Genomic DNA, 14368 nt, shown 5'->3' with positions numbered 1-14368 from the left:
TCTTTAACATTCAACACCTTCCTTTAGGGCAGGGGTGGGCAAACATTTTGGCCTGAGGGCCACATCTGGGTATGGAAATTGTGTATGAGAAAGCTGTGTGAAATTACAATAGTAATCACCTGTAATCTCAACAAAGGAATTTCTTCTGAGTTGCAGAGAGAAAAAGAATTGTGAATAACATCTCATTGAAACAGTTCTCTCCTCTGACCATTCTGTGGTCAGCCTGTCAGCAATGCTTGCTGTTCACATACAAACTCAAGGGTGTAATCCTGTGTCCAGAACTGGGTCAGCGTGCAGGTTCAGATGTGCCTGTTATGGCCATCCATATCTCATTTCTCTCACCATAAAATATAAATTGACAGACCCTAGATCTTTTGTCGTGGTCCCATATGTTGTTTTGGAGGAAATAGGTTTAGCAAGCTAACAGTTGTTAGTAAGTATTCTGAGAGCAAAAATTCTCAGATCTCTTTCAGTCTCCCAATTCAGACCTAACAGATTTTCCAGTGATGTGCTACAATATCTAAAGAATGCCGAACTGTTGGCACAGTACTTACAGCTTGCTTTAGAGCTGCTCCATTGTGGACCCAGTGCCTTTTTCTTGTGCGCACAAGACTTGGTCTCAAGTGTCTGAACTGTTCCCTTCCAAAGACAAGGAATGGTGTTGGTCTTCATCTTTAAAGTCCTGAATGTTTTGGGGGTCAAACACTGTCAAAAGGAAAACCCATGGTGCTTGCTTTTCTGTGGGCCTCTCCAGTTCAGCACTGATCACTAGAACTGTCTGAAACTGCGCCTCTGTGGTGAGAGGAAGGAGAGTCATCTTCTAATTGGAGGTCGGGTCCAATGTTTCCCATCCTCAGAGCTGTTCTATATTAGCCCAGACTGCAGGATGTTGAACACTGGAGAAGTGAGATACACCCTTCAGATTATTTCTACCTCCCCTTCCCTTTTCAGGGACCCCTCTCATGAAGAACTTCTGGTGCAGAAGGTTCCATCTCTCCTTCAGATGGGTGAGAGAGAGGAGGTTCCACAGAATTTAAGAGGGAAGGGTTTGTGTTCCTGTTGTTTCCTAACCCCGGAAGCAAAGGGAAGTCTCAGATCTATTCTACACCTGCATCAGCTTAACAGCTATCTCAAAGAGAAAGTTCTGTATGGTCAACCTGGCATCCAGCATTCCCTGTCTGGAGACTGGTATACTGCCCTTGATTTAAGAGACGCTTACTGTCATGTGTCAGTATACCACGGGCACACAAAGTTCTTTAGGTTTGTAGCGAAGCACTCACATTACCAGTTGTGGTGCTTCCTTTCAGCTTCCCTGCAGCTCCTTGAGTGTTTGCTTTGAGTTCCTTTGAGTTCCTGAGGAAACTAGGAGTGCAGGTCTACCCTTATCTGGATGACTGGCGAGTCAGGGGTCAGTCCAAAGCCCAGGTTATATCCAGCATTCGACTCATTCAGTCAGCATTCAAGGCCCTAGACCTATAGATCAATGCAGGCAAGTCTACCCTGTGCCCAGTACACAGTATAGAGTTTATATGGATGGTGTTGGACTCTACCCAGGCCAGAGCATCCTTCCCAGTCAAGATTCCAATCTCTAGTGACACACCTGAAGCTTCCTCCAGTCAAAACAGTCCCAAACTGCATGACACTCCTAGGGCACATGCCTTCATGCACATATGTAGTACAACATGAGACTGCATCTCAGACGCCTCCAAATATGGCTGACCTCAGTGTACTTGCTAAGCCATCTTCAGCTGGATGCTGTGCACATGGTTCCTGCATGAATACTAATTTCCCTGAATTGGTGGTTGGACCCTCTCAATGTTTGTGTAGTGTCCCCTTCATCTGCCCTCAACCCTCAGTGACTCTCGGCTGTAGGGTGGGGACCTCGTGCCTCTGAACTCAGGCTCTTTGGTCCTTTGAAGGAACTCTCTTCATATCAACATCAGAGAACTCTGGGTGATTCATCTTGCCTGTCAGGCTTTCCTTCCTCATATGAGAGGGAGAAACCTGTTTTGTTCTTACAGGCAACACTGCAGCTATTTTTTACTTCAGTAGACAGGGAGGAGCTCACTCATCCCTCCTTTGTTAGGAAGCAGTTCACCTGTGGGAATTTTGCGTAGCCCATTCAATCAACCTTGAGGCCTCTCATCTTCCAGGGATGCAGAACAAGTCAGCAGACTGCCTGAGCAGGTCATTTTTGAGTCATCATGAGTAGTCTCTTCCCCCAGAGGTAGCCAGATGCGTTTTCCAGCAGTGGAAGACTCCCCAAATAGACCTATTTGCAAATAAGTCAAACAGAAAATGTCACCAGTTCTGCCCCCTCCAAAACCAGGGTCTGGGCTCAATCACAGATGCCTTCTTTTCCCACTCCTACCCAGAGTGCTACTAAAAGTCAAGTGCCAACCATGCTTAGGCTATATTAATAGCCCCAGCATGGCCCTGCCAACACTGGTTCTCCACTGTACTGTACCTCTCAGTGGCATCTCCAGTCTCATTCCTGCTGCAGCTGAATCTAATCTCCCAAAACCACAGTCAGCTGCTCCACCCGAACCTGCAGTCCCTTCATCTAATGGCCTGGAAGTTCCATGGCTAAATCTCAGAAAACAGGCTTACTTGGAGGAAGTAGTAAAAAACTCTCCACCAGGGCTGCCTACCTGTCAAAATGGAAGCTGTTCTCTCTGAGATTGTCAAACTGGAGTCTGTCTGCTGCACCTGAAACAGGGCTTAGCAATTTCCTCTGTCAGGCTTCACTTGGCAGCAATACCAGCTTTCCACCCTCACGTGGATAACTCTTTTTTTTCTGATGACATGACCATCAGATTCCTTAAAGAAAGGTAAGGAGTACTTGTGGCACCTTAGAGACTAACCAGTTTATTTGAGCATAAGCTTTTGTGAGCTACAGCTCACTTCATTGGATGCATACTGTGGAAAGTGTAGAAGATCTTTTTATATACACACAAAGCATGAAAAAATACCTCCTCCCACCCCACTCTCCTGCTGGTAATAGCTTATCTAAAGTGATCACTCTCCTTACAATGTTTATGATAATCAGATAAAGAAAGGTGGTACTCTCAATTAAGGGAACCCATTTGCCCTTGAGACCTGAACTTGGTTTTGTCCAGGCTTTAATGGGACCAACATTTGAGCCTTTAACAATGTGCTCCTTACTATGTCTTTCTTGGAAGGTGGTTTTCCTAATTGCTATCACTTCTGCCAGAAGGGTGTCTGAACTGCCTGCCCTCACATCTGAACCACCATATACAGTCTTTTTTAAAGATAAGATTTACTTAAAACCCAGATGAGGGTGTATCTCTAAAGTAGTTTTCAAATTTTCATAAGTCAGTCAACTTACCTGTGTTTTACCTAAAACCACATGCAAATTTTGTTGGTCTGTCAGACTGATTGTGGCTCTAGCAAACAAAGAAAGGTCTTCCAGGCTCCTTTCAAAGAATTTTGTCTTGGATTATTTCTTGATCTGCGCTTGTTATGATCTGGCAGGCATTTCACCACAAGTCAAACTGACTGCTGATTCCACAAGATCGCAGTCATCCTCAACAGTATTACTAGTTCAGATCCCTATCCAGGACGTTTGTAAAGCAGCAACCTGGTCATCAGTGCACACTTTCTCCTGCCATTACACCATCACCCAGTACTCTAGAGATGATGCCAAATTTGGTTGAGCTGTTCTAAAGTCCGTGTGTACATGAACTCTTGATTCCTCCACCTATATTACTGCTTGGGAGTTGCCGAGAGTGGAATACACATGTATAGTCACTCAAAGAAAAAATGGTTACTAACCTTTCATAACTGTTCGAGATGTGTTGCACATGTCCATTCCACAAGCCATCCACCCTACCCCTCTACACCGGAGTTTCTGGAAAGAAGGAATTGAGGAGGCTTGGGGTCACCTGGGCCCTTCATACTGATGCCAGCAGAGTGCAGCAGCAGAGGATGCTCAAGCTGCCCGGACAGGAACCACCGAGGGGAAAAACTTTCAACAGCTGTGCAGGGGGCGCATGCACACCAACAGTGGAATGGACACGTGCAACCCGCCTCAAAGAACAACAGTTACGAAAAATTAGTAACCACTTTTTCACTAAATGAATTACAAGCTTGTTTTATTTGACATCTTGCTTCTTAGGAAAAAAATAACTTGCTTAATCGTTGTGAATTGAGCGTGAATGCACTGGAAAAAGAGGATTTTTACATCTTTTTTTTCATAAAGGTACATTTTCTGTGTTTTGACTTGCCAGAAATTGTGTGATGGTTAAATTACAGATTAATGTAGTTATTGTTTACTAATTTACTCATGTTCTATTAAATATTTTCTTGTGCCGTCATCGTTCTAATTACATATGGAATATAAAAAAAATCAGTGTACTCTTTTTTGCTTTGGTCTTATTAAGAATCTGTCACCAAATCAAGCAAGTTACTTTAACCAATAGAGATGCTTACACTTACAAGACAGTTATATAAACATTAGAAATGCATGTAGCAGTTAATGTAGAAACTTAAAGCTTTACAGAACTCTTGAAAGGCAGCTTAAGATAAAATGGCAAGCTTTTATATAGGACGTGTAGGATGGAAGAGTTCCAAAAAGCCCATCTAGGTCTATTTTCACTTCACCCATTTGCAATCCTGTAATAAAACATGCAGTACAGTAAAAGTAATATGTCAGTCTCTGATTAATGATGCCTGCACCCCACTATGATACTAAATGTCTTGTGTTATGAATATACATTGTTCAGTCTGATTTTTTCATTGAATGTCACTTCAAAACAGCAGCACAAAATGTCAGCAGAAGGGCTGTTGAAAGGCTCATCAGAAAATCTTCAGGAGCCTTTTTTCTTTTCTTTTTTTAATTAGGGCAAATGGGCAGTTGAGTGTTTTGTTAGATTAATCTCTAGAATATGGAGGGGAAAAAAGAGTATTCAAAATGTTTTTACACATACACTCAAATATTAATATCAGATTATATTAATGTTTTCTCATCAACATAAACAAAATTATAATTTTATTGACCGGTAAATTTATTGCATTTTCTGCAAACCTTTAATGCTTTGCCTAACAAAGAAGAGAAATTGTGAGTAACATTACTACTCTGTTGTACAGGTTGAACCTTTCGAGTCTGGCACTCTCTGGTCCGGCAACATCCATGGTCCGGCATGATTTTATTTCATGTTTTTTATGCTTTATCAACTTATTTCCTTGTGCCAATACAGTAAAATTGTGTAACAACACTAACACTTTGTTATGATGAGAGCCAGTAAGCCTTAGCTAGGCGGTGTTGCAAGCGTTGTTTCGTTTATTCGCCTTAGCGAGATTAAAATAAAGAGACTCACTCGCTACAATATTGACCTCCCGTGGTTCGGCAAATCCTCTTGTTCAGCACTGGTCAGGTCCCAAGGGTGCTGGACTAGAGAGGCTCAACCTGTAGTACATATTGCTACAGTAGTTCACAGTTCAGGTGGAAAGTATACAAGCAAGCATCAAACAGTAATTAATGTAAAACCACCAGCTACTTTCCATATTCATTTAAGATATTAAATGAACAGAACTTCTAACTTCATTGTCACGCTATGTGACCCAAACCCGGAATTAAAAATATGTAAATAAATCAAAATATAAAAGAATATTTCTTAAAATCCAAAAATTAGGCTGGAGGCAGGACTAGGATGTGGTTAATGGTTATTCTTGTTAATGTGAAATGTTGACCATCATTATACTTCTTTTGAGCTCTTTTTCCTTCCTTTTCTCCCTGACCTATAATTTATATAAAATTTTTATGACTTTTTTTTGTAAACTTATCAAAATATTTTTTTTAAAATGCTTATTTTGGTAGAGTCTGAGGAATATTGTCACCACTTGTTTGTGTGCACAAGTGATTGTTAAAATGACATCAGATGGAATGTCTAGCATTGTGGAAAGAGGAGGGATTATATTAAATTTGTTACCAACCAAGATCAACTCATGTTGCTTACAGCTGGTATTACTGTTCTGTTCTGTTAGCAGCAGCTTTACTGGGCTGATATTTTGAATGTTATAATAAAGCATGGTGGACTCCAGTGCATTTCCTATAGTTTTATTTGTTCTCTCCAAGAAAACTAATATCTGAAATGTATGTACTGATCTTCTGACAAGATGATTACTGTCTAAACTATTAAATTTCATAGGCAATGTGTGTCTCAGAGTTCCTCTAGGAAGACTAACTATGAATTCAGGCATATTAAAGCATTTTCAGTAACAATGTTCACAAAACCAAATTATTTTTAAACTGCTTCCTTATTAATCTGTTGCATTCAGAGCCAGTAGTTATCTCAGTAAAATTGTTTTTCATAGTCTCTTCCTATGGATTCCTTATAAAAAGGATCTATGTTGTGGATATATATCTTTGTCTCAAAGATTCCTTAAAAGCTCAGCCTGGGGAAATAAGTTTCATACTCCAGGCTTGGCTTCAGTGTGCCAGAGCAAACTGTTCCTGATTTGAATTGGTGACTTTAATTTGATTAGTTAGATCATAAACAAGCAGAGAATCTTAGGTATCTTAAAATCTAGTTGGAACTACCATTCTGATGATGGAAAACTAGTTAAATTTGAGCAATGAATTTTCTAATTTTTTATCAGTGCAAATTAATAATATAGCTACAGAAATATTGTATATTAACTGTAAGGAGACCATGAATACATAGTAAGAATTTACAACCTTTATGTCAAAGTCTTTACTGTAAACTACATCATAGGTGCCATGACTGAAAATTTCCTAGGGGGAGTTCATAGGTGATGGTTTGTAAATTCAAATGTCCAAATGATACAACTGCATAACTATTATACTTACAACTGGTTATAGGGTATTTTAGATGGATTGGTCGAAATAATGTACAAAAAGTTTTCGTGAACAAGATATTTGTAAATGAATTGAAACATGATCTAATTATGGAGAACTTCAATAAAAAAGTACATGAAAACTGCTATTTTGAAGAAAGTTGAGAATTAAAAATGAGAATTAGGAAGAACCTGTGAGTCTGCACAAGATACTCAAAACAAATACCTTCTTTGACCTTTCAGTGTAAATTCAGATAATGCATATGAATAATGTATAATGTAATACCAAACCTCAAGGCTCCTGCTTCTCTGCGATTTTTCAGCAATATGAAAAGTGCTCAGACAGTTTGCTCTTCTGTTTCCATCTCCTAAAGGTCTGAGGTCAGTTCTCCCCCTTAATGGGTTACCCAAGAGGTATTCCCAAAATAACACTATACACATCTGAGTCCAGATATCTTAAATTAAAGCAATGTTCGTTTGGCCTCGAATGTAAAATAAGTACAAAATATATGCAAGAAAGCATATAGTTTAATACTAGAATAGAAATACTGCTAGATGCACACAAAATTTAGAATATTTCCAGCACTACAACTGAATAAGGTATTTATCTTGCAGCCTAAAAGCTGTGAGCTAGTATTCCCTTACCTCTTTCCTGTATGTTTTTGGTCCAGTTTGTGACCAGTTGCTCAAAAGAAAAATTTAATCAGTCTTCTATTGGTGAATTTTGCATGGTTAATCATGTTTAAAAAAAAACATTTCTCTGGTCAATTTCACCCTTGTGAATCAATAAACAGTAAAAAGAAAATGTTCCTCCTCTTGAACAAATTAACTTCCAGTACACCAGGTGTTTCATTCTTTGAGTTAGCTTTTTGTTTCTGTGTCACTGTTCTTGTGTAAGCACCAGTGTTGTATTTGATACTGTGAAATATGAATACAGATGTAGTTGCTGCCTTGAGGAGCTTACAATCTTAAGTTCTGATCCTGCAAAGACTTAAGCATGTTCTTGCTTTTCTGTTGCCTCTCAGATGAGACTCATATGTTACAATAAACTCATTAGTGTGTTTCCATCACACCTTTGCTTTATTAGTATACAAACTCCTCCAAAATCTAGGGTAATTGTGATAGCACACCTTTAGGGGAATTCAGTACTTTTTTTTTTTTTTTTTTTTTTTTTTAGAGTTGTATAGCAAGGGAAATTTATATTTGGAAACAGGTTAAGATACAGTGGGGGGAATATTCTTAATCCAAGATAAGAGTGTTCACAGATGGAGTTATTCCAGAAAAGCTTTAGTGCTTTAAATTCACACTTTACCTTATTCTGGAATAAGTTCCCAATGTAGACAAGCCCTGACTATCACACTGTGATACTGTTAAAGAAATGAATATTAATTCATTGTCATATTATATTTTGTTTCCTTGTAAACTTTATTTAGTAACTGTGAATCTCGCTGTAGGGAGAGCTGGTAGCAACCACTATGTTTAAGTTGCCTAATGCCATTACAAAAAAAAGATTACCTCGTTTATGAGAGCTTTAACACATCCATTGTTTGCAGCAGGCGTTTGAGTTCAACATGGAGAAACCGCTGGAGCGAGGGCAGTGCCTGTTCTTTGTCTTGTGACATTACATTAAGGCTTTGCTGGAATATAAACTGTTGAAAATCTGTTTCCTTTTGTCATTTGCAAGACTCCAGAAAAATTGTGCCAAAATGACTGAATATGAATATTCTAAGTGTGGGCTGATGCCACTATTGCAGCAGAACACACTAGGAACACTGGGAGCTGCCAGAGCAGCCATAGTGGGAGTGGAAAAAGTTGGGAGAGAGTTACAGGCTAGGCTTCCTCAAGACCTAGTACCTAGTCCATTTTTTCTTTCTATTCTCGAGGGCTATTGTGTGAGGCAGGAGCTCCTCTAGTCCCAGGGAAGGAAGGGAGAGAGAGAGCCCGGTCATACCCAGCACCTGGCCTCAGTGGCTCATTTTCCTTCCCACTTCCTGTCCCTTCCAGGATAACAGCTGCCAATTAATGTAGTTTACTACTATTTGAATGACAGAACTATCTGTGCTGCAGTGTTGAAGACCTAAGATTCACTGATGATGATAGGGTGGGTGGAGTTTATTCCTTTTAAAAACATGCACACACATTCACACCCCCAAGTAAGGAGCTCTTACTTTAAAAAACTATGTTTAAAGAATATTATTTAGGTAGCAAAGTCAAGCATTCAAACGTTAGGAATTAGAAAATTTGAGGTTGACTGACCAACCTAAATTCTGCCTCTGTGGGTATCTGCATGATGATAGTCTCTTAAATACACACACCATTTTTTCCCATGGTATTCATGCCTCCTTCAGCACACAGGATGGGCGCGCAGAGACAGAATTAGGTTATGCACTGTTGTATGAAGGCCTTAAGAAAAAATTTGGGTAAATGGTATCTTCTGAGAGGAACAGGGTACCCAGGGCAACCATGGGTATGAAAGCTAGTTAAATCACAGTTGCTATATTAGTTTAAAATCAAGTTTCTTCTTTGATAGTAATATTCCTTTGCTTTCTTGTGTTTCATGCACCTTATTTGTGTTTTCTAGAGTGGTACTGGTAAAGCCAGTTGTCTAGCCAACCACCTCTGTTGAGCTGAGCAGATAATGTAGTCTGTGGAGATCCAGGTCTCCATAGAGCTGGTTGGTGCAGGAACAGAAAATATCTACAGTCAGTATATACTCAGACAATTCTTCTGTAGTGTGCTATTCCCTCACCTGGAATTTTGTAAAACTACAGTGGAAAGATTAAAAAGTACCTAATCCCCTAATCACACCCTTAATTTAAAGGTTAAAAATGTATAGGTTCACCTGTGAATAACTCTATCAGAGTGTTTCTGTCATGCTCTCTACAACAACAGACAGAGTGGAAGGCGACCGCATTAAAACAAATATTTCTCCCTCCAAAAACACCACCTTATGGATAGTTTCTGATGCTAGGGGAATGTCCGGTAAGCATTCTTAGCCATTTTGCACCAGAAATCGACATCTGCTCTTATTTCTGTTTTCCTATTTTTAAAAAAAAGGGGGGGGGGGCGGGGGAGAAGCTTGTATTGCACATTAAGGATGCAGGTTCTCTATTCTATAGTCCATACTATATGTAAATTTAAAAAGGATCCGTAGACACACTGTATGTTCATCCACATGCTTATGCAGGACTAGAAGTAAACTGTAAATAGGATTAATTTTACTCACTAATGACTCTGGATCTTTTTAATAAGAGTTTTTCAAAAAAAAAAAAGCCCGTCTGTGAGCACACGGGGGGGAATGGGAATTTCAGTGCATTTCTAAATCTGTTGTGCTCAAGCGGTCACATGTAAAATGTACATGTTCAGCTGTAGTTCATGCACTTAAATGTATAGAACTGTCAGAAATAGTGCTGAAAAAGCCAGATCTAGTCAAATAGCAGATCTATGATGATAGGCCATAAAGATGGAACAAGTGCAAAATTTGGAGAACAAACATACAACTAGATTTTGCTGGCCTTGATTAATAATAATGTAATCATGTTTATTACCATAGTGCTTAAGGGCCAACCAAGAACGGGGCCCTCATGTGCTAGGCACGGTACAAAGGGAGCAGTAGACCATCCCTGCCTCTAAGAACTTAGTCTCAATAGACAAGACTGACACAAGACTGTGGGGAAGGAATATAGCGCACAGAGCGAACAATGTGGTGATAGCAAGTGTGTTACACAGTTTTTTAGGGGGAGGGAGATTTACTTGGAAGGGGATAAGCAAAGTGGAAAGAAAAAGGAAGAGGGGGATGAAGGAGACAGCAGAGGAGAAGAGGGAAAGAGGAGCAGATTCAGAAGAAGTGAAGAGACTAGAGGGAGGTGTAAAACAAAAGGGGGGGGGGAAATGTTTTCAGATTAGAAAATAGTTGTAAAGGCAATTTTGATGTTATCCACAACAGTCCATGGAAAGTAAGAATGTAGAGAAAGTTGCACAAGCAGTTAAATGTAGTTTTGGCATGTTTGTTGTCTTTTGTCTTAATTAGTTGGATAGCTTGCAGTCAGTGCTGTTTAGGCTGCCAGTAATGGATGAGAATGTGGAAGATGATTCTGTTTTAGAAGTTCTGATGATGATGGCAAAGAAATAGCAGTGCCAAAAGATGTGCAATTTGTGTCTTCTTTTCTCGATAACTTGTCAGTTTTAAAATGCTCTTTCGCAGCAAGGAGCCCTGATTCTCAGGTGCTTTCTACCTGAATGTGTGCAAAGTAGAGTTAACTGAAGAACAGAGAAGGCTGGTAGATTTCACTGCTATGTGAAACCTTCTGCTGACCACTCTCTCCCATTAGAAGAAAATGCTAAAAAATCTGCAGCACCCTTCAAAGAATGGATCCAAGTAAGGATTGGTTCAGTCTTCCCTCAGAGTTCCCCAGTGCCCAAACTATTTTCTTGAGGTAGATGCAGAAGAGAAGATTTGCCTATAATGAAGATCAAATTCTAATTTGGCAAATGTAAGATAGCATTGTGAATTAACAGAAGTCTTATCAGAAATGTGAAATGTGATTTTTCAAAAAAAAGGTTGATAGGGTTTTTATTTTAATTTGTTGCAAGTAATCAATAAGTAATTGTTATAACTGATGAGCTTCCTTATTTAGGTCATTATAATGTACTTCTGAGAGAAGCTTTAACAAGACTTCAGATTTCTATCTCTAATAGTGTGATTATGTATAAAATCCCTTTCAGGTTAATTATTTTAAAATAAACATGTATGCAAGAGTAGTGCTGTTCTGGAAAGAGTACTACACTACCAGTGTATTTCCGGTATCCAGCATACAACATTTTTGTAAGAGTATATTACACTGAAATATTGACTTAATTTTTTGATGATATGCCTGATGTGCAGGGGCATACTTATTTATTTGGAAAGATGAGGTCAGCTTGATCATATTTCTTAATCTCTAGAAACATTCCAACTGGGCGCACTTCTAAACCTTATTTGCACAAGTTTGTGTGCATATTTATAGCAGTTAAATCTTGAACTAAGCTCTTTGGATTCTCCTCTGGCTATTGGATTTATTCCATGGCTAGTAGGCAAGGTGGATAGACTTTGAAATCAAGGTGATTTTTAAATCTCTGCACTTAATTGTGATTTAAATAAATAGCTAAAACTTTTATTTAAATTTAAGATTTTAGTATTTTTTTTCTTAATGTCCTAATGAAAAGTGTATTTTTGTTTGGTAGTTGAGCCAAAACATGTTTATTTGAACAATTAAAAGTGTAATACTAGACATCTACCAAGCTAATACTGCTATTTTATAACATGCTTGTGTGACCTTTACCATGACAGAAATGAAGATTGTAAAAAATGTTTTAACATGGTTCCAGCAAAATTACTTTTTAACCCAGTGTTTAAAAGGCCATTGTCAGTGTGGTGATATGTTAAACCATATTTTACAGTATCTTAAACATGAAAATGAGCAGCAGCTTCTGAGCAACAAGAAGATTGGGGGTTGTCTTTAAATCTTTGTGTTCCTGACAAGAGCATCCTTGAGTGTCTCCTGGTCCTGTCAGTGATTTTTTGGGCTGATCACACCATAGGCATGTTTGGAGCAGAAAAGGCACTGGAAGCTATAAAAGAATGAGAAGCAGAAGAAAGAATGAGAAATAGAAATGGGAGAGAATTTAAAAGCACCAAAAAAATTTCAAGAGGAGGAGGACAGAATATATATGCAAACAGGAAAGGAACAATAAGTATGGTAACATTTAGACAGGAAAGGGAGGACAGTAAGAAATAAAAAGTAGCAAAGCCTTCTACCAAATGACTTAAAATCTTAAGTGTAAGTACCTTGAAAGGAGGACCCTTTTCTTCTCTCTGTTCTAACTCCAAGTCCATTTTTGGCATTTAATTTTTTTAAACATGTGGGACCGAAACCTGCAGTGTCAGCCATTGCAACTGAAACAGGTCATAGGATTGGGCCCCGTTGAAAAACTTGGAGAAAGCAGCAACACACAGTTGTTAAATCCCCAAAACGTTTGTGCAAGATGAGGAAATACGGACATCCTGTGTGAGGAATATAAGCTGTTATACAAACATTGTGTGGATTAAAAACTTATTCAAGGTTTCTTCTGCTGCTTCTGCTGCAGTGGTGATTGATGGAGGAGGTTACAAATGTATAGCTAAAATAGAGATGTGCCAGCAAGCAGCAACTAAAGCTGCATATTTTGAGAAAAAATGCATTTATAAAGTATCTGTTTGTTGAAAAGTGACCTCCAGTAATAACTTAACTTTGTGTTCATGTAATAATTCCTCAGTGTACCATCCTGCAATTCAAAAACTGGATGGCTGCTTACTTTTCATAAGTCTCTTAACTTTGGGAGAAAATTTGCACATCCTTTGCTTTTCCAGATGACACATTCTGTTCATTGTCCTGATTTCTGTTATTTCTATACTCTTCATATACAAACTTAGAATTGGCTATAGAATTATGTAACATCACTCTTTCTTCCAAAATCCACCAGGATTAGATTTAATTCTAGATTATTAATTGTTTTACCTGGTCAGTTTCAGTATCTCTGATATTTGTGAATAGATTTGTGATGTTTACAAAATATTTTGGAAGGCATGACATTAATCTAGAGTTATTTCTTATGTTTTCCTTGCCAGGAAGAAGGCAATATCAAAGAGATTGCAATAACACATCATGTAAAGGAAGGACATGAGAAAGCGGACCCATCACAGTTTGAACTTCTTAAGGTTCTAGGACAGGGTTCTTTTGGAAAGGTATGTTGTACATATTTTTGTGGGTGGGTTATCAAAAGGGAAGTCAGAAGCCCTTGGAATGGACAGTAATAAGGGTGAAATATTTATAGCAGTCAGATTTTTATATTCAAGCCTTAGTCCAGGTCAAGATTATTTTCTAAATTGGTCTTTACTAACAAAGTGCTCAGGCTCAGGCAGATCCTTTTGAAACCAGTAAATCTGTTCCAAATTTAGCTATTCTGTAAACCTCAAAAAGATTCCTGAATTCTCTCCTTGTGCAACTCTGGTATAAAAGTTTTCTGAAGTTAAGATATTCAGTATTAAGATGGAAGAGTATATTCATCCTGAATAGATCCATTCCATGTATCTTTAACGTACTGTCAGACCTGAAAGAAAAAACAAGTGGTAGGCAGAATGGCCATCAGTAAGGAAAAAGTATTTCACAATGTAGAATGGCTCTAGTTTTGTTCATGTGTTACAGAAAATGGGGTTTGGTCCTATAGTCATTGAATTAATAACAACGAAATTTAGAGCTGTCAAGCGATTAAAAAAATTAATCGCACAGTTAATCACACTGTTAAACAATAATAGAATACCATTTATTTAAATATTTTTGGGTGTTTTCTACATTTTTAAATATATTAATTTCAATTACCACACAGAATACAAAGTGTACCGTGCTCATTTAATCTTTATTTTTGATTACAAGTATTTGCACTGTAAAAGAACAGAAGAAATAGTACCTTTCAATTCACCTAATACAAGTACTGTAATGCAATCTTTATCATGAAAGTTGAACATACAAAT

The 14368-nt window shown here is 38.4% G+C and overlaps 1 protein-coding gene across 5 annotated transcripts in view; it reads left to right on the top strand.

Moving 5' to 3' along the window:
- RPS6KA3 (ribosomal protein S6 kinase A3) overlaps positions 1 to 14368 on the top strand; it is a 128117-nt gene that overhangs the window by 19660 nt on the left and 94089 nt on the right. For all 5 annotated transcript variants that reach the window (XR_007358261.2, XM_048862729.2, XM_048862720.2 and 2 more), the window contains one exon: positions 13466 to 13582. Coding sequence is in view for 4 of the 5 variants with exons in the window: in XM_048862729.2 (XP_048718686.1) it covers positions 13466 to 13582 (117 nt within the window). In the remaining variant the exon portion in view is untranslated. The remainder of the gene's footprint in view (positions 1 to 13465; positions 13583 to 14368) is intronic.

Source organism: Caretta caretta, chromosome 1 (genome assembly GCF_965140235.1).
Source record: "Caretta caretta isolate rCarCar2 chromosome 1, rCarCar1.hap1, whole genome shotgun sequence".
Classification (NCBI taxonomy): domain Eukaryota; kingdom Metazoa; phylum Chordata; order Testudines; family Cheloniidae; genus Caretta; species Caretta caretta.
The sequence above is the reverse complement of the archived record's forward strand: the minus strand, read 5'-3'. Positions and strand labels throughout refer to the sequence as shown.